At 39.5% G+C, this 25499-nt stretch overlaps 2 protein-coding genes and 1 long non-coding RNA gene across 3 annotated transcripts; 2 read left to right on the forward strand and 1 right to left on the reverse strand.

Moving 5' to 3' along the window:
- The first annotated feature begins 3876 nt into the window (after nucleotides 1-3876).
- Nucleotides 3877-4912, forward strand: LOC145047399 (uncharacterized). Its single transcript, XR_013682219.1, has 3 exons — nucleotides 3877-3908; nucleotides 4687-4753; nucleotides 4882-4912. It is a non-coding gene; the product is annotated as an uncharacterized LOC145047399 (long non-coding RNA).
- Nucleotides 4913-6885: 1973 nt separating this feature from the next.
- LOC145046274 (uncharacterized) lies at nucleotides 6886-7464 on the forward strand. The gene has a single exon (XM_078994571.1). The coding sequence runs from the start codon at nucleotides 6886-6888 to the stop codon at nucleotides 7462-7464; it is 579 nt and encodes a 192-aa protein (XP_078850697.1).
- Nucleotides 7465-8398: 934 nt separating this feature from the next.
- Nucleotides 8399-9746, reverse strand: LOC144997153 (LURP-one-like protein (DUF567)). The gene is made up of 3 exons (XM_078956985.1): nucleotides 9365-9746; nucleotides 9032-9280; nucleotides 8399-8953 (listed from the first exon to the last, which is right to left on the reverse strand). Exons 1-3 carry the CDS (start codon nucleotides 9599-9601, stop codon nucleotides 8810-8812), a joined length of 630 nt encoding a protein of 209 aa, XP_078813111.1. The 5' UTR covers nucleotides 9602-9746; the 3' UTR covers nucleotides 8399-8809.
- Nucleotides 9747-25499: the final 15753 nt, after the last annotated feature.

A 25499-nucleotide genomic window follows, 5' to 3' on the forward strand; every position in this document is an offset into this window, starting at 1 on the left:
TGAAGGCCGAGGCGCCGAGGGCATGAGAGAGAACATTTCAGTTGACCACGGAGAAGGTCCGCGCAGTGCCCGATGTCGTGGCTGGTATGTATTCTTTCGTGTATTTATCATAATGTTGAAATATTATGCTTATATTATGTTATGCGTAGGTACTTTTCTTGTGAATTCTATACCTGCCTTGGTATTATTTGACTCGGGTGCGAGTCGGTCCTTTGTCTCTTTGGCCTTTAGTCAGCACATCAGTATTAGTCGTGAGGCGCTGAGTCAGCCTCTAAGAGTTTCCATAGCTGATGAGAAGGCGATATATGCCACGGAGGTGATCCGTGGGTGTGTACTCGAGATTTTCGGTGTTGAGTTCCTGATTGATTTGGTTCCTATTGCCATGGGGGATGTTTGTGTCATCGTGGGCATGGACTGGTTGAGCAAGTTCGATGCGGTTATCGATTGCGAACGACAACTAGTGACCATAAGAGACCCTAGTGGGGGAGTTCTTACAGTATACGGTGAGGGTACCCGTTCTGGATCAGCATTCTGTTCGGCCGCTAGGGTGAGACAGTGTTTACAGCAGGTCTGTAAGGGTTTTGTGGCGTACGTGTTAGATACGCGGGTTGATTCCGGGAGGCCGAGGTCGGTGGAGGAGGTTCCTGTTGTGCGGGAGTTTCCAGATGTTTTTCCGGAGGAGTTGCCGGGGGTGCCTCCCGTGAGGCAAGTAGAGTTCAGTATTGATTTGGTCCCGAGGGCCGCGCCTATTGCTAAGGTGTCTTATCGTCTTGCACCTCCAGAGATGCAGGAGCTATCCTCGCAGCTTCAGGAGCTGCTGGGGAAAGGGTTTATTCGGCCGAGTAGCTCGCCGTGGGGAGTGCCCATTCTGTTTGTAAAGAAGAAGGACGGTTCACATCGAATGTGTATTGATTACCGAGAATTGAACAAGCTGACGGTCAAGAACCGTTACCCGTTGTCGAGGATCGACGATTTGTTCGACCAGTTGCAGGGAGCATCTTGGTTCTCCAAAATCGATTTGAGGTCTGGATACCATCAGGTGAGAGTACGAGATGAGGACGTCCAGAAGATAGCGTTTAGGATGCGTTATGGGCATTATGAGTTTGTGGTGATGCCTTTCAGGCTCACCAATACCCCGACAGTGTTCATGGATCTCATGAACCTGGTATGCAGGCCGATGTTGGATCGGTCGGTGATCGTATTTATTGATGACATTCTGTTATATTCGAGATCTAGGGAGCAGCACGAGGAGCATTTGAGGGAGATTCTCGGAGTTCTGAGATCGGAGAGGCTTTATGACAAATTCTCCAAGTGCGATTTCTGGTTGCGAGAGGTTCAGTTCCTTGGACATCTTGTCAACCAGGATGGAATATTAGTCGATCCGGCCAAAGTGGAGGCAGTGATGAGTTGGGAGGTGCCGAGGTCACCCTCCGAGATCAGGAGTTTTCTAGGGTTGGCCGGTTATTATCGGAGATTTATCAGGGATTTTTCTAAGATCGCAGTGCCGCTTACTAGGTTGATCCGGAAGGGTGTTGCTTTTTCATGGGGCCCCGAGCAGCAGGTCTCCTTTGAGACGCTTCGCCAAAGGTTATGCGAGGCCCCGGTGTTAGCCCTCCCGGAGGGAATGGAGGATTTTGTCGTATACTGCGATGCATCGATTTTGGGGTTGGGAGCGGTATTGATGCAGAGAGGGCATGTGATAGCGTATGCGTCGAGGCACTTGAAGCCTCATGAGTTGAGGTATCCCACCCATGACTTAGAGTTGGGGGCAGTGGTGTTTGCCCTCAAGATTTGGCGCCATTATTTGTATGGGGTTCGGTGTACGATTTACACGGACCATAAGAGTCTGAAGTATTTAATGGATCAGCCCAACTTGAATATGCGACAGAGGAGGTGGTTGGATGTGGTTAAGGATTATGATTGTGAGATCTTGTATCATCCGGGCAAGGCTAATGTGGTAGCCGACGCCCTGAGTCGTCGGGCAGAGAGTGCCCCGTTGCGAGGTGTATGTTTACGGTTGACCGTGATGACTCCGGTGTTGGACACCATTCGAGGAGCACAGGCTGAAGCAATGAGGTCGAAAAACCAGAAGAGAGAACGAGTTGTTGGTTTGATATCGGAATTTGTTACCGATGTTCGGGGGCTTATGACTTTCCAGGGGCGTATTTGGGTACCATTCGTGGGAAGTGCATGTGCCATTTTGATGGAAGAGGCTCATCGGTCGAAGTTCTCGATCCATCCCGGGGCCACTAAGATGTATCTGGATTTAAGGAAAGAGTATTGGTGGCCCTGTATGAAGAGAGATGTTGCGTGGTTCGTTGAGAGGTGCTTAACCTGCCGTAAGGTTAAGGCCGAACATCAGAGACCGCATGGTAAGTTGCAACCGTTGGAGATTCCCGAATGGAAGTGGGAACAGATCACCATGGATTTCATCACCAAATTGTCAAGGACTGTTCGAGGAGTTGATGCAATTTGGGTGATTGTAGATAGATTGACAAAGAGTGCTCACTTTCTTGCCATCAGTGAGAGTTCGTCTGCGGAGAAGTTAGCAGAGATATATGTGAGGGAAGTGGTGTCTCGGCATGGGGTTCCGATCTCGATTGTCTCCGACCGTGACGTGCGTTTCACTTCCAGGTTCTGGAAGAAGTTCCATGAGGAGTTGGGTACTAGGTTGCATTTTAGTACCGCATATCACCCCCAGACGGACGAACAGAGTGAGCGGACGATTCAGAGCCTCGAGGATATGCTCCGAGCATGTGTATTGGATTTTGGGGGAAGTTGGGATACGTATTTGCCTTTAGCTGATTTTTCTTACAACAACAGCCATCATTCGAGCATTGGTATGCCGCCCTTTGAGCTATTGTACGGGAGGAAGTGTCGAACCCCCATTTGCTGGGGAGAAGTTGGGCAGCGTGTTATGGGCAACACGGAGATAGTACTTCAGACGACAGAACAGATCGAGCAGGTTAGACAGAGGTTACTGACTGCACAAAGTCGGCAAAAGAGTTACGCGGACAGAAGTCGGTCCGAGCTTGAGTTCCAGGTCGGTGATTTTGTGCTCCTGAAGGTCTCTCCTTGGAAAGGAGTAATCCGATTCAGGAAAAGGGGAAAATTGGGGTCCCGATATATCGGACCATTTCGGGTAATCGCGAGGGTAAGCAGGGTAGCCTATCGCTTGGATTTGCCGACAGAATTGGGACAGATTCACGACACTTTCCATGTGTCACAATTGCGGAAGTGTATAGCCGATGAGTCGGCAATGGTTCCATTAGACGATATTCAGGTGGATGCGAGCCTGAATTATGCTGAGAGACCAGTGGCCATCAGGGATCGAAAAATCAAGGTTCTGAGGAACAAGGAGGTACCTTTGGTCTTGGTTCAGTGGCAGCATCGGAAGGGGTCCGAGATGACGTGGGAACCGGAGCGTGAGATGCGAGAGCAGCATTCAGAGTTATTTGCAGAGTGAGACTTCGAGGACGAAGTCTATTTCTAGTGGGGGATAATTGTAACAGCCCGGAATTTTCAGGTATTTATTTTGGACTTAATTATGGAAATTGTGAGTGGACTCGGCGAGTCAGAGCCCAGACTCGCCGAGTAGGATCACGGATTTGGGTGCGTGTTCGCGTCCGGACTCGACGAGTCCAAGAGTGGACTCGGCGAGTCCACGCTCTGTGATGAAACCCTAATTTCCGGGGTTTGCGGCTTATTTAAAGGACCTTATGGCCGTCATTTGTGGTCACCCAACCCTTAGAGAGAAACCCTTGAGAGCTGGAACGTTTTGAGAGAGAGAGAGGGAGCTTATTTGACCTTGTGTGTGTGATCTAGCAAAGAAGGAGGAGGATCTAAGCAAGAGGAAGCAAAGGAGGCTACTATTCAGTGGATTTGAAGCTTAGAGCATCGATCTAGAGGTATGAATTCGATCCATTTTCTGATTTGTGGAGCATAGGGAGATCTAGGGTTTCTTATGGACATTTATGGAATGATTTGATGCCAAATAGTCCCCTTTTTGTGTTGAGACTCAGGATCTGGATCCATAGAGGTCCAGAGAGCCTCCCTCTTCCAACTTTATGTATAGCAATTGAGTTCATGGCCTTGAGATATTGAAATTAAGACAAAAACATCATTTAGGGTCATATAGAGATTGTATGTGCATCAAGATAGTGACTTTACGTGCTAAATAAGGTTGGAGGGACTGGATCTGTGGGTTAATGGACCGGATCTGACCTCATGATCAAGTTTTAGTCATTGCATGGCACGGACTCGCCGAGTCCGAAGAACAGACTCGGCGAGTAGTAAGAATGTTGCCCGATCATACAGCGTGTGGTCTTGCCGAGTCGGGAAGGGTTGACTCAGTGAGTCGGGGGGGGGGGGGGAATCAGAGTGGACAGGTGGACTGAGTCAAGTTGGACTCGCCGATTAGTTCTTGAGACTCGGCGAGTTGAGTCGTGGTGGCCCCACAACTCATACCAGGAGGGACTCGTCGTGTTAAGGGAATACTCGACGTGTTAAGGGAGGATTTCAGGAAATTAGTGTATACGCTCAGACTCGCCGAGTCGTTATATGCACTCGCCGAGTCCGGTCAAAGTTGACCGTTGACCGTTGACCAGGGTTGACTTTTGTTGACTTATCAAGGAGTAACCAACCTTAGTTGGGGAAAGTGTTAATTAGAGTGGTATTGTGATTTAGGAGGACTATAGCTCGGGAGATCGAGCGCTAGTGATTTCAGGACTTACGACTTATCGAGATACACGAGGTGAGTCTTCTCACTATACTTTACCTTGAGTAGGTAACCAGAGTTATGTGATAGAGTATTTGTATGCCATGTATGTTATGTGTTGTACTGCATTATTTCTATGTGATTTATGTTGTGCATGTTTACAGAGTTAGAACCTGAGGGTTCACAGAGTTTGGGTGCACGGACCCACAAAGTTATAGCCTCGAGTGGCTAATATGTGTTATATGTGGTATTTTGGGGAACTCACTAAGCTTTGTGCTTACAGTGTTTGATGTTATTGTTTCAGGTACTAGTGATGACCGCGGGATGGCGCCGGCTTGATCCGTACACACACAGGGAGTTTATACATTTGTGATTTTGGGATTTTGTATTGACTTGAATTGGATAATTAATATGGTTGTTTTATGAATGTTAAATGAATTATGTTTTACGAAAATTTGAAAAATTTTGTTTGAAATTCACGGTGTTACATTTAAATAATGACATGTGTCATTTTAGTATCCTAAAATATCTTTAAATCTCATTAAATGAACATTAAATGCTACACATATCACTATTTCATTGGGTAGATGATGCAAGCCCAAACAACAGCAAACCAACTGGAGTCCAGTACAGGCCCAAGAGAACCACCCGAAAACCTGCTATGTTAATGGACTAAAGCAATACATGAGAAGAAGTCTTGGTTGATTAAGTCTTTCCTTATTTTCAGCTGTAGTTGCAAGGTATTAGGCCACGTTTAGATGCATGCATAAGGTCTTTTTACCATTTCCCATTCCTAGTTTCTAGATAGTTAGCAGCTTATTTAAGCAGATGTAATTTTCCTTCTTTTGGTATGAATGAAAAAAACTCAGAAAATTGCTCCATCCTCTGTTTCTTTCTTGGGAGATTCGCCTTCTCTAACAGGCTGCTATCATTTGGTGCTTTCATCCAGCCGTTCCCATGCCTCCTAAAGAAGAGAGTAGTAGTCAACCAAAAGACAACCCCTTGGCCCTCCTACAGGAGAACTTTCTCCAAATCACTCTCCTACTCTCCCAAGTAGTTCAAACACCAGAACATTATAAATGGGCAACAAAACTTCTTGGGTATGATTTCGAAATCATCTACAAGCCCGGGAAAGAAAACTTAGTCGCCGATGCTCTAAGTCGGATGGAGACACCACAATTACTGGCCCTTTCTACAACAGACCCCACCTGGCTCAGCGAGCTCCGACAATTTTTTACCACCCCCACTGGACTAGCATTGACTACAACACTCCTCACTAAAACACACGACCACGATGTCTTCCAGCTCCGCGATGGGTTAATCTACCACAACCGACGCCTCTACATTCCAGAGGAACCTTCCATCCGCCAACAATTGCTCACGGAATACCATGCTTCGCCCTTGGGGGACACTCGTGCACCCTACCCACCATGAAACGCATCTCTGCCATCTTCTTATGGCCTAAGTTGAAGACTGATGTGACTGCCTTCATTCGCAATTGTGCTACCTGCCAACAGATTAAGTCCCCAACACACAAACCATATGGGCTGCTCCAACCACTTCCGGTTCCATCCATGGCATGGCAAGACATCTCCATGGATTTTATTACCCACTTACCTCTCTCTGCAGGAAAAACAACAATATGGGTGATTGTCGATCGCTTCTCCAAGACAACACACTTTATCGCCCTACCAACCAACTTTGGTGCAGTTACCCTAGCAACACTCTTCCTCAGCCACATTTATAAGTTGCATGGCATCCCTAAAAGCATCATGTCAGATCGCGATTCCATTTTTCTTAGTTCCTTTTGGAAAGACCTCTTTAAGCACCTAGGTACACAACTTCGATACTCAACAGCGTACCATCCGCAAACGGATGGCCAAACAGAGGTCGTTAATCGATGCCTGCAAAACTATCTTCGCTCCTTTGTTAGTGATGAACCCCGTTGTTGGACCAAATTCCTTCACCTAGCGGAATTTTGGTACAACTTAGCTCACCACAGCGCCATCGGGATGCCACCCTTTCAAGCCTTATATGGTCATCCCGTACCAGACCTCTATCAGTATCGAGATGGTACATCCGTAACAACCACTATCGACACCACCCTGAAAGAACACCAAAGACTACGTTCGCTCCTCAAAGAAAACCTCAGACAAGCCCAAAAACGAATGACAGCATTGGCTAATGCACACAGGATGGACAAGGAATTTTCCGTAGGCGACATGGTCTACTTAAGGCTGAAGGATTATCGCCAAAAGTCGGTACATTCACGGGAGACCAAGAAACTCACCAAGAGATTTTATGGACCCTTTAAAGTCTTGGAGCGTATCGGCCAGATTGCATACCGCTTGGCTCTTCCTGCGGAAGCCAAAATCCACTCAGTTTTCCACGTATCATTACTTTGCCAAGCTCATGGAAACCCCACACCGATTCCGCTACCCGAAATTACATCAGTAGCTAATGTGCAACCCAAAAACATCCTTCAACATAAACATGTTGGGAAGTCGATGCAAGTTTTGGTTCAATGGGACAATGCAGATGCAACACAGCCTACATGGGAGTCCTTTGCAGAATTCCGTCTCCGGTTTCCAGAATCTTGTGTGAACAATCCCCTCACGTCATCGCTCGAGGACGAGCTCATTGCCAAGGAGGGGGCAATTGATGCAAGCCCAAACAATAGCAAACCAACAGGAGTCCAACACAGGCCCAAGAGAACCACCCGAAAACCTGCTAGGTTAATGGACTAAAGCAGTACATGAGAAGAAGTCTTGGTTGATTAAGTCTTTCCTTATTTTCAGCTGTAGTTGCAAGGTATTAGGCCACGTTTAGATGCATGCATAAGGTCTTTTGACCATTTCCCATTCCTAGTTTTTAGATAGTTAGCAACTTATTTAAGCAGATGTAATTTTCCTTCTTTTGGTATGAATGAAAAAAACTCAGAAAATTGCTCCATCCTCTATTTCTTTCTTGGGAGATTCGCCTTCTCTAACAGGCTGCTATCAGTAGAAGTATACGTAGCAACAAAAAGTAGGAGGATATTTAATATTTCTTAAACGTATAATTAATTAGGAAGTTTAAGAGCATAACAATATGAAACATGCCAAACCAAAATTACTATTTTACTAGTTTTGGAAGATTTATGCCAAACTTAGTTTATGTATCGGAAATTCTATATAACAATGAATTAAGGCGTTACTTTATAATAAAGTAAATATAAATTCATTCCGCGTTATACACAGTTCAACAAAAAATAACATCACTTTTGTATGGATGCATTTGACCAACTGATTGGCCATAGGTTCATTTAAATTCTAACGCATCTATAATATTTTCAATTTTGATCTTCTACATAATTGATCATGATCAGACAAATTCGATGTAAACCGTTAAGATAACATGTAAAAACACCATATTTAGATAATAAACGGTGTTGAAATATAGTTACTTTAATTATAACAATGGTGTTAGCTACAGAACTTTGTCTTGGATGGAGATATGCTAACAAAATTTTTTTGTCAAGACTTTTTTTTTTTTTTTTTTTTTCCATTCTACCAATTTTAATTTATTGTCAATTTAATACACTTAGAAAATTATCATTTCACATTCGCTACTTAATTCACAAAAAAAAAAAAAAACAAAAAACAAAAAACAAAAAAAACAAAAAAAAAAAAAAAAAAAAAATTCATTCAAGTTTATATGCAATTATAATAAGTACAACATTAAATCGTACAGATTTAACAAAACATACTACTTGTTCCTTGCTGTTTACAGAAAAATTAATGAACCATGACACTTCAATCACATCTACAAATCTGGGAAAACGAAAATTGAACGTAACCAAGGCGTGTCATTATTGCAGATATTAATGTAGATTAACGTCCGCAAACATTCTGGCACGTGGATATACACAAACTGGAACTTTCTATAACCATTGAATAAACAGAACATTAATTCTTATGAAACACCATTTACAAAATTCTTTTCTTCAATCTTACGTAACTTGTATTCGATTAATCAGCACCAAAATATTTGAAATTTCTTATATGCAAGCAATCAAGTCTTCATACATTCGCTTTAATCAACGAATCGAGCTTAGCATCTTGTCGATCCATTATGAATGTAATCAAGAATCGCAATCACACCCACCACAAACGCTTGATCGATCCCTGCGTTTACTACCACATGATATACATCCTTTTTTTCCATCACATCCTTCATATCCTTACTCACCGTTACCTGTCATCATCTATGTTAAAAAAACAGTACTCTGCGAATAATGAGAAATGCATAGATTACGAACACATACGCATATACCTGAGCAATGTCGTTGCCTCCTGAATCGACGATGCTGCATTCTCTGTCGGGGAAGTAACCGTTTACTTGAAAATTCTTGCAGTAGATGCTTTGATCCTTCTGTTCAATGGAAACCCTAATTGGTCTGTTGTTTGCTAAGCATCCTTTTGGATCTTTCAATGTAAAAAGCAACTTTTGATGAGATCCCACATAAGCTGGGGTGTAACTCCCCCATTGTCGATGGAGGCTCAATGCTTCAACTATGCCTGCCTACATAAATAAGAATTCATGCAAAACCCTAAAAAGTATAGAAGCAGCGTTCTTATTTGTTAAAATTGTAGGGTATGAGTTTACCTTTAGACGGATGAGAAGTAAAGGGTTTTGGTAAGCATCCGTGAGAGTCATCTGGTCCTTTTTGCCAAGAACACCGCAGCCATCCACCCTGAACACAACCTCATGGCTACCCAAATCTGTGACAACAAAGCCACCACCACCGACAACATGAGGCCGTGATCGAACCACTAGAACAGCCTGAGTTGATGAACAGAACATCTTACTTACCACCGGCATCTCCTTAACTTTTGTAGTCATTTTTCTTGAATCCGTTAAAAGGTTTTGATTTATAACAAAAATATTAAAGATAAAGAAACAGAGAGATATGCATATGTATATATAGTATAGAAATCAAATGTTTGGCAAGTCTTTACTATTATATAAATGTGGCAATTTACATGTTAAATGCATGTCATTTCACTTGAGTGTGGGATACAAAGAATATTAGTATATAACAAGTTTGATTTTTGAATGTCCAAAAACCCGAAGAAAGTAATGTCAAGTTTTGAATAATATGACGTGGAAGCTTAATAAAGTGAGCATATATTGGTCCTAAATTAAAGTAAGGATACAGTTGGATCATATCAACTTTTTCCTCGTGACTTCTGAATATCATGCGTCTACGGTATCCTTAACTCGTTTTTAATATACATTAATATTTTTCTTATACAGATTAAATTACTTAATTACGCACGTCATAAGATTATAATCCTTATCATTTGTTAATGCAAAAGATTTTATTCAAATAGATCATAATGAAGATACAAGTAATTAAACTAAGGCCAAAATGCAATGGACCTCTAAAACACCATTCTAAAACACCATTTTAGAAGCCAATTATATTCCAATCAACCTTTCAAAAGACACATCATTTTTGTGTTCGATTCCATTTTAACACCAAATATAGAGACCAAATGTAAACTCCTATAAAAAAAACAGTGTTTTAATGGATGGTTGGAGTGAAATTATTAAAATGGTATTAAATAATCACCATTTTAGAGTATTTTAGTGTTTGTGGTTGAAAAAGCTCTAAAACCTCTTCTCTTCAACTTTTATTTTTTTTAAACATGCAAATACTTATAAATAAGAAAAACAACAAAACCATGCCTACCAAAGAACTAGACCGGCGGGGAAAAACGAAAATACAAAGTCTTTATAAGCAAATAAAATAACAAATACAACCCATCTATACACTACTAGATAAAAGTCCTTTAATAACACGCAAACAATAACACACGTTGATAGAGGATGCGCATTCGTGCATGCCCTAAATTAATGTCCAACAAAAAAATTTACAAACACGGAAGGTGCATATGTTAAATGTTTGTCATCTAGAATTGTCGTGTAGCACTTGGTTCTTGGTACGTAATTCTTTTTATTTTTATCTAAGTGTTTTGCATTTTTGGCCTTCGACTTGGCAAGTTGAAGAAGCAACTTGCTGAGTAGAAGCGGGACGGGATGCGAGATTTAAGTGATGGACTCAGCAAATCGGATCCCGGACTCGACGAGTATGCCCTGGCTGGACAAAATCCCTAATATGAGGGTTTGCACCCTATTTAAACATCTCATTTAGTCACCCATCGCCCCATTTGCTCCCGGAAGACCCCCATAGCGAACCCCAATTGTGTGAGTGAAGATCTAAGGCCTTTTGTGTGATTTTGGTGCTTTTGTGATCTAAGAAAGGAAGGAAAAGCTTGAAGAAACAAGAAGAGGCTAGAGGGATCCGAGTTTGAGCATCTTCCACAGTGCATTTGAGGTATAAAGCTTATACCTTGCTCATTATTATTATAGATCTATTCTTGAAGAAAGTTAGGGTTTCTAAGAGCCATTTTGCCTACCAACCATGATTGCAAGCATGGTTGAAGGCTAGGGTTTTGGATCCAAGGTTCTTGAGGGACCCTAAGGAAGAAAGCAACTGTTTTAGAACCCATGGAAGGCCTCATGCATGTTAGGAGTTACTTTTTGAGCCATTTGGGCTCATTCTTCCATGCATGCTCGTAAAGTTTGTAACTTTACATGCTAGATCGAGCCTAGGGGCTTGGATTTATCTTTTGGTCAAAGGTTGTACATCAGAAATCGAGGATTTAAGGTATGGACATGTAACATACACGTTTTGAAATCGTGTTTTGTAATGAATAAAATTGTGAAATACTATGTGAAATTGAGTGTTGAGTTCTAACAAGATGGTCTTTACTAGAATTGAAGTAAAACTATGTTTAGAATCACTCAGAAAATATTGGAAGTCTTATGAGATTCCAATTAAAAGCCAAATAGTGAAATTTAGCGAAAATATAAAATTTTAAAGAAGTAAAGTTTTATTATTGAAAGTTGTAAATCATCTTGTCAGAAACTTGTAGGCGAAAACCTCGTCGAAATCCGAGTTATAACGAAGAAGTTATGACCAACCGAAGATCCGCGATAAACCGACACGACGCCGAATGACGTAAAAATGATTTTTTGATAAACTACTTTTTATCCTTAGTGATATAAATGAAAGTCGCAGTATTTGTTAAACCGAGAAATTCGATAAAAAGAATGCCAAAATCTGACTTCGTATGAGGAAGTTATGATTTTTCGAAGTTTCAACTTAGCACTAGACAGCTAAAAACTCGAATTTTAGATCGAGCGATATTTGACCGATACATCCTAAACGAGAATCGAAGGTCTCGTCATTTGTAGTATAATGGTAAAAAGTCTGACGAAAACGGATGTCGGATGAAGAAGTTATGAATTTTTAACAGATTTTCCTATCCCGATCTGTTAAAAATAATAATATTAAAAATAAAGTCAAAATTAGCCGACGAAGTCTAAACAAAATTGTAGAGCGTAATTTTATCTACGCGTGCATATAAAGAACATAAAAAATGGAGCTTGTATGCGAAAGTTATGGATTTTTGAAGTTTGCGGCTCAAAATCCGAGAAGTCTCGCATGAATAGTGCCAGGCTACGTCACCACGCACGAAGCAGCAACGTATCCGAGACTTGGCCCAAACCGAAACCGGCACGTGTCGCATGCTGATTCGAACAAAGTGCGGTCCAACGAATTTCTGATGCGCCTTGCCTTGATGTCCGAGGCTCGCTCCTCCACGTCTCGCCTACCAGCCTCGCATCCGAGCCACGTCCGACCTCGCTGCCCCTCGCTGCTGATGCCACCGAGCTGCTTCGCTGCCTGGTTCCTTCCCAGCCGACTTCGGTCTCGCACCCTATAAATAAGGGGGTTGCGAGACTTGCCGACTAACTTTAAATTTTTGACACTTTTCACCGCTTTTTCCATATTTTCTTCATTTTGACTTTCCCTGAAGCCCCGGTATCAATTTTAGCACCCGAAACATGTCCCGAAGCTTTTGAGAATCCCGAAAATTTTATCTTTTCGGTTTTGAAGCCCTACCTTCACAAAGCCCGGTTTTCAATTAAGCTCCCGGTTTTCAACATAGAAAGTCATATTTAAAGCCAAAGTGTTGTCCAAATTACTATTTTAACCCCCGATTAATTTACGGTGAGTTCAATATATAGGAACAATTGTATGTTATGTGTTATATGTGCTATGTGCTTTTCAGTGTTATTATTCTGAGTTATTTTCCCGTGTTATTTTATTCGCTATGTTTATAGCAAATGTAATACCTTTGAACATGTGATCGGTGAAAGGACTTAGATTCACATTTGTACTGGTACATAGCCTCTGGCCATGTAGAGCATGTCCCCATAAGAGAATGACTTCTATTCTATGGCATTGGCAGAAGGTTAGATAGGAATGGTATGTAGCCTCTGACCATGTAGAGCATGACTCTGTAAGAGAATGAACTCTATTCTATGGTATTGGCAAACGGTTAGATAGGGCTATAAGCCTGAAATCTACCAAAATGTTAATCAGAAATTATATGTCTTCTGTGCCATTTGGGCCAAAACTTTATTAATGCATATCAAGTATTGAAATCGTTATGTCTCATTGATCGTAAATCTTTGAATCAAATCTTGAGTTGATATTGAAAGCCTGACATATGATACGCATATGTTATTGTTTTTCTTGTTCCCTTTTGCTTCAGTCATATTGGTATATATAAGGTATAAGATTATATTGTATCTATTTTTTGAATTCACTAAGCGTTATCGCTTATCCCTCTCAATGTTTAACAATTGCAGGTGATGAGTATCCAATATACTTTTATACTGCTGAAAGATTTAGAATAGTTAATACTATTTCTCTGTATTTTAATGTTCATGTATGTATATGAATAGCAGATTCGTGGGTAGACATGAAATGTAATAAAACTTAGTCGGTTTGTATCCAATCTTTTGTAATCACTTTATGAATATAAAATATTGTTTTAAAAATATGCATGTAGCATGTTTTGAGGAAGTAACTTAAGAATTTTTTTCTGAAATAGTATGAAAGTTTGGGTCTTTCATAAATACGAAAGTTGGGGTCTTTCAATCATGGTATCAGAGCAATGGTTTAGGTGAACTAAATATCACGGATTAGTATTTAGACTTAAACTATTGGAAGCTCAATATATGAACTGATTCATAATAAGTATATGGATACAAACCATAGTAAAAATATTTAAGTAGGGGATTGGGTAGTGATAAATCCTTGTATTCTAAGATATTAAGTTACTTCAGAATTTTAAGAAAATTAGTTTTAGTGAACTAGGAGTTTTGAGAATTTCTAAGTTTAAACAAGAATTGTTAAGTGAAAATGATACGATATGTATCTGGTATATTTTAGGTTGAATACCTAATGGAGTCAAGCACTAGAATATTAATAGGAGATATGCCTTATATTCTAATATGTGCTAAATGATAAATGAATATAGCATGCCTTAGGGTGCTTATCTATAATTGCTAATATTTGAGAAAGCTTAAGGTTTGTTGCCGACCTTGGTTTAGAAAATTTTATGTTCATAATTCTATGAATTTTCATAATAGAATTTTTTGAAGTGATAAAGAGACTTACGATAGTTGTCATAGATAAGTTTATAAACAAACGATCGCGAGATATCGTAAAATAATAATTATGATTTGTTATCATAATAAGTGTATTAATACCAATAGAGTGGTAATATACATTTAAAGTATGTTTGATATATAATAACAACTTTGGAAGAAAGATGTGCGTTTGAAACACGTTTGAGCAAGATAAATGTGTTAGTACAAATCCACAAAGTTGTTCTACCACTGTTCAGATTGAAGCAATGATTGTTTAAAGAGTCGGAAGAACCGAAGATGATGATCAATACTTCAATAGTATCTCAATTGATGTTATACAAGATTTAGAAGAATTAAATGAAGATCAAAAGAAAGGCTAATGAAGTTTTCAGACTCAATAGGCCAAGACTTTGTGATGTAGTATGTAGTTAGAATAGTAACCCTATAAATGATGTTCAAACTTAGTATTTAATAATACTAAGTGATGATTGACTTCTATCCCATCCTTATAGAAGTTCCATTGTGTGTTAAGCCGACTTTAACATACAAGATTGGGATGGTGAATTGAGTCATTTAGTGGTAAATGGTTAAGCAACTTACTTGTTTAAGTAAGGTAGAATGCTTAATTGAAGAAGAAATACACCCATAGTATCGTATGAGAAGAGATGTTGTAGTTAGGAATGACAAAGAACCAAGTTGATGCTAGTAGAGCTTGCTGAGATGTAGCTAAGATGCAGTCTTCTTAGGATAGACTCCTATGAAGTACACTTAGACTTACTCAGATACAAGAATAACGATGTCAAGGAAGAATAATGAAATGAACAAATGTGCATGATGGATTGCATGAGTTAGAAGATGATGCAGGTAGTAGATGACCGTTTGTCTTCATGCTGCTAGAGTAAATTTTGGAATAGTGTGTCTTGTAGAGTAGACACTACTCAAGAAAGAATTAATATGAAGAAATGGAAGTAAAATTTCTATCGAACTATGGAAAAGTATTAGGATATATTAAATCTAGCATATGCAAGAGAAGAATCCTAAAAAGCGAGTATAGGTAATCCGATATATGTTTGATAGAAACGTGAAAACCCTAGTTGAGTCTAGAGAAACTATTGTATGTATTTGTTTAAACACATTCATGTGCGATAAGTTGCTTTGTGAAAACTTTTGAATGGTGACTTGGGAACTGCGAGACAATACTTGGGACGAGTATGAGTAGGTGTGAATAGTAGTAGAGGCCTATACTACTAGAAGCACATGACTCACACTTGGATCAGGAAAAGTCACAAGGTTACTAAGAAGCTAGTAAATGATTTCGTTTTATTCATGTGTTTTGTTACCTTCGATTCGGTAATGACTAAGAAGATAAGTATTGTTCAACTCTTAATGTCATAAAGAATCGAGTCTGATTAGTATAAATCCGCGAAAGGAGTTAATTGGTTCAGGGAGCCATGTCTTATATAGTGACAAAACTTCAGTAGGAATACTGAAGAAGTAAATGATCGAGATAGTCGATAGAAATATAACAATCTTCATTACATAATTGAGCAATCATTAGCCAGAGATGTGACTTGCTATGTGGTGTTACTGGTCACAAGAAATGTATCCGCCCTACTCTTACTAGTCAAATGGCGGGGAGTCAAGTTTCCGTTCAACAATCAAAGAGTACTCCAACTAAAAAGGAGGATGTGCCAAAAGCTAAAAGATGTGTATATCCGAAAGCATGAATTAGAGATACGTGATGCTATTCTTTCTATTCTTAAGCATCCACGTGTTGATCAAACTCTTTTTGTTTTCGCTATTCTATCAGCTCGATTTATTCGATTTGATTCTAATACAAGAGTTTGGATCGTTATGTGTCTTGTGCGAGATAAAATCAAAGGTCATTAGAATATGACCATTCGAGTTGTTATAGCAAAATTAAAGACCTTATCTTGGGTTTAGTCTATAAACCAAGAAGGAGCAGGAGTCTGCAATGAGAATTGAGTTTTAACTCAAAGATTAGGATCGAATGTTCAATAGAGAATGAAGAGCGGGTGCAAATTTGAACACCGCTAGTAACTAGGAATATTGAAGAATTTGACAATCGTTTGGCAAACTAAAAGTTAAATGTCGTACTTTTTAGATTACCACAAAGGTAGTAAGTTAAAACTCGAATGTTGTGACTAGTAATTTTCTCGTAAACTCTAGATCTACTCACATCTTATTTGATTTCAATGCCTCAGATTCTTTTGTGCCTTATAAATTCGCATATTCTTTTCAAATTTCTTGTTACGCAATTGTCCAATCATTTCATATAGATAACATAAGAAATATATCATTACTTCCTGATAAAGCCTATAGAGTTAGTGTTATAGGAATTGAAAGTTATAATCTTTCTGCTAACCTAATTCCTATCTTTGATATTATTCTCGACATGGATTGGTTGTTAAAGAACCATGTAGAGCTCTTGTGCTACAAAGAGATGATATACATCCCTATCGAAAGAGAAGATTCTATTTATGTCTACGGTGAAAATAATAAATTTCTTTCTAAAAAACTCGTAAATTATGTCGAAGGGATATTCTACTTATCCGACTTATACAGTTAATACCTTGAAAGAGGAGAAGAAAACTGTGAATGATAACATTTGGATAATTATCGACCGACTGATGAAGAGTGTATATATTCTCGCCACACGTGAAACGAATCCATTGGAGAAATACGCGTAAGTTACTTAAACGAAGTTATCATGAGACATGGTGTGCCACTAAAGATTTTTTTTTCCTGATCGTGATACTCGCTTCACTTATCACTTTTGGGCGAGTATGAAGAGTGAATTGGGATCTCGATTTACTACCAACACAACTTATCATCCTCAAATAAATGATCAGAAGAAGAGAGCGATCCAAATAGTAGAAAATATACTGAAGATATATAAAGTACTATATGAGCATAAATGTCATACTCAAATATGTTGGCGTGACGTAGGACAGAAGATCTTTGGAGGATCTAAAATGATTCAATACATCACTGACAAGATACAAATTTTTCTGAGAAAGAATGAAAGCGGCCCAGGATCGACAAATGTCCTATGCATAAAAGAGGAGACGACCCATAGAATTCCGGGTGGATGATTTAGTAATACTGAAGGTATTTCATGAAAAGGCGTAATTCTACTTTGGAAGAAAGAACAATTAGTAAGCAAGCTTACTACTTGGAATTGCCTGAAGATTTGACAGATAATCATGAAGTGTTTCATGTGAGCTATTTGTGTAAAGGTTAAGCATATATGATGAAATGGTTCTATTATCGACGATGAAACTAGATAATAAGTTAAGTAGAAGAGATCGTAAATTAAAGAACGACTAATCTACGTAATAAAGAAGTGAAGTTAGTGCTTGTCAAGTGGAAACACCATCGAGGCCCAAACTATACTTGGGAGAATAAGAATGAGATAAAAGCAAAATATCCCCGTTTATTTTAATCGATTTAATTTCGAGGACGAAATCCTCAAAAGGAGGAGGTATTTGTAACATACACGTTTTGAAATCGTGTTTTGTAATGAATAAAATTGTGAAATACTATGCGAAATTTAGTGTTGAGTTCTAACAAGATGGTTTTTACTAGAATTGAAGTAAAACTATGTTTAGAACCACTCAGAAAATATTGGAAGTCTTATGAGATTCCAATTAAAAGCCAAATAGTAAAATTTAGCGAAAATATAAAATTTTAAATAAGTAAAATTTTATTTTTGAAAGTTGTAAATCATCTCGTTAGAAACTTGTAGGTGAAAACCTTGTCGAAATCCGAGTTATAACGAAGAAGTTATGACCAACCGAAGATCCGCGATAAAACCGACACGATGCCGAATGACGTAAAAAGTGAGTTTTTGATAAACTACTTTTTAGTTTTAGTTATTTAAATGAAATTCATAGTATTCGTTAACTGAGAAATTCGACAAAAGGAACGTCAAAATCTGACTTCGTATGAGGAAGTTATGATTTTTCGAAGTTTCAACTAAGCAGTAGACAGCTAAAAACTCGAATTTTAGATCAAGCAAGATTTGACCGATACATCCTAAACGAGAATCGAAGGTCTCGTCATTTGTAGTACAACGGAAAAAAGTCAGACGAAAACGGATGTCGGATGAAGAAGTTATGAATTCTTAACGGAGTTTCCTGTCACGGTCTGTTAAAAATAATAATACTAAAAATAAAGTCAAAATTAGCCGACGAAGTCTAAAAGGAAGTTGTAGAGCGAAATTTTAGCTACGCATGCATATAAAGAACGTCAAAAACGAAGCTCGTATGCGAAAGTTATGGATTTTAGAAGTTCGGGGCTCAAAATCCGAGAAATCTCGCATGAATAGTGCCAGGCCACGTCACCTCGCACGAAGCAGCAGTGTATCCGAGACGTGGCCAAAACCGAAACCGGCGCGTGTCGCATGCTGATTCGAACGAAGTGCGGTCCAACGAATTTCTGACGCGCCTCGCCTTGATGTCCAAAGCTCGCTCCAGCTTCGCATCCGAGCCACGCCCGACCTTGCTGCCCCTCGCTGCTGATGCCACCGAGCTGCTTTGCTACCTGGTTTCTTCCCAGCCGACTTCGGTCTCGCACCCTATTAATAAGGGGGTTGCGATACATGCCAACTAACTTTAAATTTTTGACACTTTTCACCGCTTTTTCCATATTTTCTTCATTTTGACTTTCCCCGAAGCCCCGGTATCAATTTTAGCACCCGAAACACGTCCCGAAGCTCCCGAGAAGCCCGTAAATTTTATCTTTTCGGTTTTGAAGCCCTACCTTCACAGAGGCCGGTTTTCAATTAAGCTCCCGGTTTTCAACATAGAAAGTCATATTTAAAGCCAAAGTGTTGTCCAAATTACTATTTTAACCCCCGATTAATTTAAGGTGAGTTCAATATATAGGAACAATTGTATGTTATATGTTATATGTGCTATGTGCTTTTCAGTGTTATTATTCTGAGTTATTTTCCCGTGTTATTTTATTCGCTATGTTTATAGCAAATGTAATACCTTTGACCATGTGATCGGTGAAAGGACTTAGATTCACATTCGTACTGGTACATAGCCTCTGGCCATGTAGAGCATGTCTCCGTAAGAGAATGACTTCTATTCTATGGCATAGGCAGAAGGTTAGATAGGAATGGTATGTAGCCTCTGACCATGTAGAGCATGACTCTGTAAGAGAATGAACTCTATTCTATGGTATTGGCAAACGGTTAGATAGGGCTATAAGCCTAAAATCTACTAAAATGTTAATCAGAAATTATATGTCTTTTGTGCCATTTGGGCCAAAAATTTATTAATGCATATCAAGTATCGAAATCGTTATGTCTCATTGATCCTAAATGTTTGAATCAAATCTTGAGTTGATATTGAAAGCCTGACATATGATACGCATATGTTATTGTTTTTCTTGTTCCCTTTTGCTTCAGTCATATTGGTATATATAAGGTATAAGATTATATTGTATCTATTTTTTGAATTCACTAAGCGTTATCGCTTATCCCTCTCAATGTTCAACAATTGCAGGATATGAGTATCCAATATACTTTTATACTGCTGAAAGATTTAGAATAGTTAATACTATTTCTCTGTATTTTAATGTTCATGTATGTATATGAATAGCAGATTCGTGGGTAGACATGAAATGTAATAAAACTTAGTCGGTTTGTATCCAATCTTTTGTAATCACTTTATGAATACAAAATATTATTTTATAAATATGCATGTAGCATGTTTTGAGGAAGTAACTTAAGAAATTTTTTCCGAAATAGTATGAAAGTTTGGGTCTTTCATAAATACGAAAGTTGGGGTCTTTCAATCATGGTATCAGAGCAATGGTTTAAGTGAACTAAATATCACGGATTAGTATTTAGACTTAAACTATTGGAAGCTCAATATATGAACTGATTCATAATAAGTATATGGATACAAACCATAGTAAAAATATTTAAGTAGGGGATTGGGTAGTGATAAACCCTAGTATTCTAAGATATTAAGTTACTTCAGAATTTTAAGAAAATTAGTTTTAGTGAACTAGGAGTTTTGAGAATTTCTAAGCTTAAACAAGAAATGTTAAGTGAAAATGATACGGTATGTATCTGGTATATTTTAGGTTGAATACCTAATGGAGTCAAGCACTAGAATATTAAGAGGAGATATGCCTTATATTCTAATATGTGCTAAATGATAAATGAATATAGCATGCCTTAGGGTGCTTATCTATAATTGCTATTACTTGAGAAAGCTTAAGGTTTGTTGCCGACCTTGGTTTAGAAAATTTTATGTTCCTAATTCTATGAATTTTCATAATAGAATTTTTTGAAGTGATAAAGAGACTTACGATAGTTGTCATAGATAAGTTTATAAACATACGATCGTGAGATATCGTAAAATAATAAATATGATTTGTTATCATAATAAGTGTATTAATACCAATAGAGTGGTAATATACATTTAAAGTATGTTTGATATATAATAACATCTTTGGAAGAAAGATGTGCGTTTGAAACACGTTTGAGCAAGATAATTGTGTTAGTACAAATCCACGAAGTTGTTCTACCACTGTTCAAATTGAAGCAGTGATTGTTTAAAGAGTCGGAAGAACCGAAGATGGAGATCAATACTTCAATAGTATCTCAATTGATGTTGTACAAGATTTAGAAGAATTAAATGAAGATCAAAAGAAAGGCTAATGAAGTTTTCAGACTCAATAGGCCAAGACTTTGTGATGTAGTATGTAGTTAGAATAGTAACCCTATAAAAGATGTTCAAACTTAGTATTTAATAATACTAAGTGATGATTGACTTCTATCCCATCCTTATAGAAGTTCCATTGTGTGTTAAGCCGACTTTAACATACAAGATTGGGATGGTAAATTGAGTCACTTAGTGGTAAATGTTTAAGCAACTTACTTGTTTAAGTAAGTTAGAATGCTTAATTGAAGAAGAAATACACCCATAGTATCGTATGAGAAGAGATGTTGTAGTTAAGAATGACAAAGAACCAAGTTGAAGCTAGTAGAGCTTGCTGAGATGTAGCTAAGATGCAGACTTCTTAGGATAGACGCCTATGAAGTACACTTAGATTGACTCAGATACAAGAATAACAATGTCAAGGAAGAATAATGAAATGAACAAATGTGCATGATAGATTGCATGAGTTAGAAGATGATGCAGGTAGTAGATGACCGTTTGTCTCCATGCTGCTAGAGTAAATTTTGGAATAGTGTGTCTTGTAGAGTAGACACTACTCAAGAAAGAATTAATATGAAGAAATGGAAGTAAAATTTCTATCGAACTATGGAAAAGTATTAGGATATATTAAATCTATCATATGCATGAGAAGAATCCTAAAAAGCGAGTATAGGTAATCCGATATATGTTTGATACAAACGTGAAAACCCTAGTTGAGTCTAGAGAAACTATTGTATGTATTTGTTTAAACACATTCATGTGCGATAAGTTGCTTTGTGAAAACTTTTGAATGGTGACTTGGGAACTGCGAGACAATACTTGGGACGAGAATGAGTACGTGTGAATAGTAGTAGAGGCCTATACTACTAGAAACACATGACTCACACTTGGATCAGGAAAAGTCACAAGGTTACTAAGAAGCTAGTAAATGATTCCGTTTTATTCATGTGTTTCGTTACCTTCGATTCGGTAATGAATTAGAAGATAAGTATTGTTCAACTGTTAATGTCATAAAGAATCGAGTCTGATTCGTATAAATCCTCTAAAGGAGTTAATTGGTTCAGGGAGCCATGTCTTATATAGTGACAAAACTTCAGTAGGAATACTGAAGAAGTAAATGGTCGAGATAGTCGATAGAAATATAACAATCTTCATTAAATAATTGAGCAATCATTAGCCAGATATGTGACTTGCTATGTGGTGTTATTGGCCACAAGAAATGTATCCTCCCTACTCTTACTTGCCAAATGGCGGGGAGTCAAGTTTCCGTTCAACAATCAAAGAGTACTCCAACTAAGGAGGATGTGCCAAAATCTAAAAGATGTGTATATCCGAAAGCATGAATTAGAGATACGTGATGCTATTCTTTCTATTCTTAAGCATCCACGTGTTGATCAAACTCTTTTTGTTTTCGCTATTCTATCAGCTCGATTTATTCGATTTGATTCTAATACAAGAGTTTGGATCGTTATGTGTCTTGTGCGAGATAAAATCAAAGTTCATTAGAATATGACCATTCGAGTTGTTATAGCAAAATTAAAGACCTTATCTTGGGTTTAGTCTATAAACCAAGAAGGAGCAGGAGTCTGCAATGAGAATTGAGTTTTAACTCAAAGATTAGGATCGAATGTTCAATAGAGATTTGATTCTAATACACCCCAGAATGGCCGTACCGGGTAGGTTGGGCACCCCAGAATTGCCCGGAAGTATGTATGCTACCTGATTGTATGGTATGTGGTACGATGGGGGAACTCACCAAGCTTCGTGCTTATAGTTTACAATTTTGGTTTCAGGTACCTCTTCAGCAAAGGGGAAGGAGCTGGCATGGTAGCGGCACATCATACACACACTCTTTGTTTTCCGCACTATGGATATTTTGGGATTGTACTCTGACATGTTATTATTTTGTGACTTTGATTCTCAGATGTGATACGTTGTTTTATGAAACGATGCGATTTCAAAGTATTTTCTTATGAATGTTTTTATGAACCGGTTATTTTAAAAAGAAATTTTTGGACTTGAAAATTGGGTCGTTACAAGTTGGTATCAGAGCCTTGGTTTGAGGGATTCGGACACACCTTTGGGGGTGTCTGGACTCAAATCGAGGGATTAAATGATTTTTACAAGAAGAATGGTTTCCTAAAAGATAACATAAAAGAGTTTTGAGAAAGAACAATGTGTGTGATGTGCACAACCGGTCGAGCTCAAGTAAGTATTCCCCAAAGTACCTATAGAACGTTTATATTGTGTTTACCATTTCATTAGAACAACATGCTAGAATAAGACTAAGGATCGAGGAATGATGCCTTATGTGCCTGTTATGTGCTTTAGCTTATGAGAATTGCATGCTAGTATTGAGTAGACAGTAATAGGATTGCCTATTAGGTTATGACTGGTAGTATGAGCTCAGCATTGTACGTTAGTGTAGTTTCTCACCATGAGAACAAATTTTGCTTGAGGAGTTTTCCTGCATCCGAATGCTGATTGCTTTGTGCTTTGTGGGACTCTGAATGATGGGAGTTAGCCATTAGGTAAATACGTCACGTCACATGTGATTAGGGTTTCATAATCTCAGAGTGTTGGAGTTGGCCGTATTGCGTAAATATCGTTTGAGTTTAACCGTTGTATGGACGAGTCTTTTCCTCGAAGGATTATCTGAGCCTCATTACATGTGATGGTATTCAGGTAATGGTTAATTGGCATTACAAGGAGGCCTTCAGCAGCTGAGGATCGGATTGGGTGGAGTTAGAGATTTTCCCTAGGGTAAGCCTAGGATGAGGATATCGGAGTTTAGCAGTGGTAAAAGGGACTTGGTGGAGTCTAGGTAGTCCTTGAGGAAGGTATGGATATATGTGGAAGGTAGTATGGGCCCGTACTACTGAAAGCAGAGGATCCATACCGTAATTAAGGAAGGCTGAGACAAGACCGGGGAACTTGAAGTGGATGTGATTCCTCGAGATGTATCAGTATCACTAACGGTTGTCATCATGTATTGCAGAATGGTGGTACTACATCCGAGACCAGCAGTTGGCAGCTCGGGAGAGGGATCAGGTTCGAGTTCAGGCTCCGAACCAGTGTATTAGAGACTACACGAGTTCATCGCATCCGAGATTACTAGAGGTATCCTTGATGTGACCCCGGTCATCTTTGGGTCGATCAAGAAAGGGATTATCAAGCTGATGGAGGATCGCCTCAGGCGTTCAGATGTGACATGGCGACCAACCAGTCAGGATCCCACACACTGTCCTTTAAGGACTTCAGGGGCAGTGGTGCGCCGGATTTCCATGGAGCGAAGGACCCCATTGTTGTCAGACGATGGATTGTGGACATTGAGTCTGCACAGCTGACCAACTTCTTCCACGAGGGGTCGAAGGTGAGATATGCAGCAGGGTGCCTGAGAGACAGAGCTAGGGATTGGTGGGAGTTTGTTGGTGACTCATTGGGAGCCTCGGCTGTTAAGGCTATGACCTGGTCAGACTTTGTGACCATATTTAGGGCGGAGTTTGCGCCACTTGTAGAAATTCAACAGCTGGCAGGGATTTTTTTAGACATGAGACAGACCACGGAGACTGTGGCGGATATCACCGCCAAGTTCCGGGAGAGGGCATTACCGAGCCAACATTCGGGAGCATGTTAGTTTTTTTAGCTTGCCCTACCCTGGATTCCATGATTGCCAGGGCAAGGGAGAGGGAGATCGATCTGGGGCATGTCCGAAAGAGGAAGATAGAGGAGGGACTGACGATTGGGGCTTCGGGGAAGAAGCCCAAGGGATCAGACGGTAGGCCGAATGGCTAGTCGGGACAGGGCCGCTTCAAGAAATACGGCAGGCGACAGGAGGGGGCGTGTAGATTGGGGTCGTTGGGCTACCACAAGTGCGGCAAGACAGGGCACTTCAGTAGGGATAGTACTGCCCCTGCACCAGTTTTTCAGACATCGGAGTTGCTGTGTTTCCACTGCAACCAGAGGGGCCACAAGAAGGCCAACTGCCCCCAATTGACAACATCAATGCTAGTGAAGGCGCCAGCTCCAGCGACCTTGCGGATTACTGATGGCTGGCAGGCCAAGGCTGAGGCTCCAGTGGTGAGGAGTCAGGCCTTCCAGTTGACTACCGAGGAGGCACGAGCTACACCCGATTTGGTGATGGGTATGACCTCTTATTTATGCTATTATGATATGCTGTTGTGATTTTGATATGTTATGTATGTGCTCTGTTTAGGATCGTTCAATATGAACGGTATCCCAGTTCAAGTATTGTTTGATTCGGGTGCTACCCGATCATTTGTCTCTCTTGTGCTTAGCAAGAAGTTTCCTGAGTCTTCAGGCATGTTGGATTGCCCTCTAGAGGTCGAGATTGCGGACGACCGGTCAGTGCGAGCATCGGAGGTCTTCCGAGATTGTGTTTTGAGATTGTTCGAGGAGCATTACCTGGTAGACTTGGTTCCCATACATTTGCGAGGGAATAAGGTGATTATAGGTATGGATTGGTTGAACTTCAATGGGGTAGTGATAGATTGCGCACAACAGCT

This window comes from Lactuca saligna, chromosome 5 (assembly GCF_052625555.1).
Source record: "Lactuca saligna cultivar CGN05327 chromosome 5, ASM5262555v1, whole genome shotgun sequence".
NCBI classification, from domain to species: domain Eukaryota; kingdom Viridiplantae; phylum Streptophyta; class Magnoliopsida; order Asterales; family Asteraceae; genus Lactuca; species Lactuca saligna.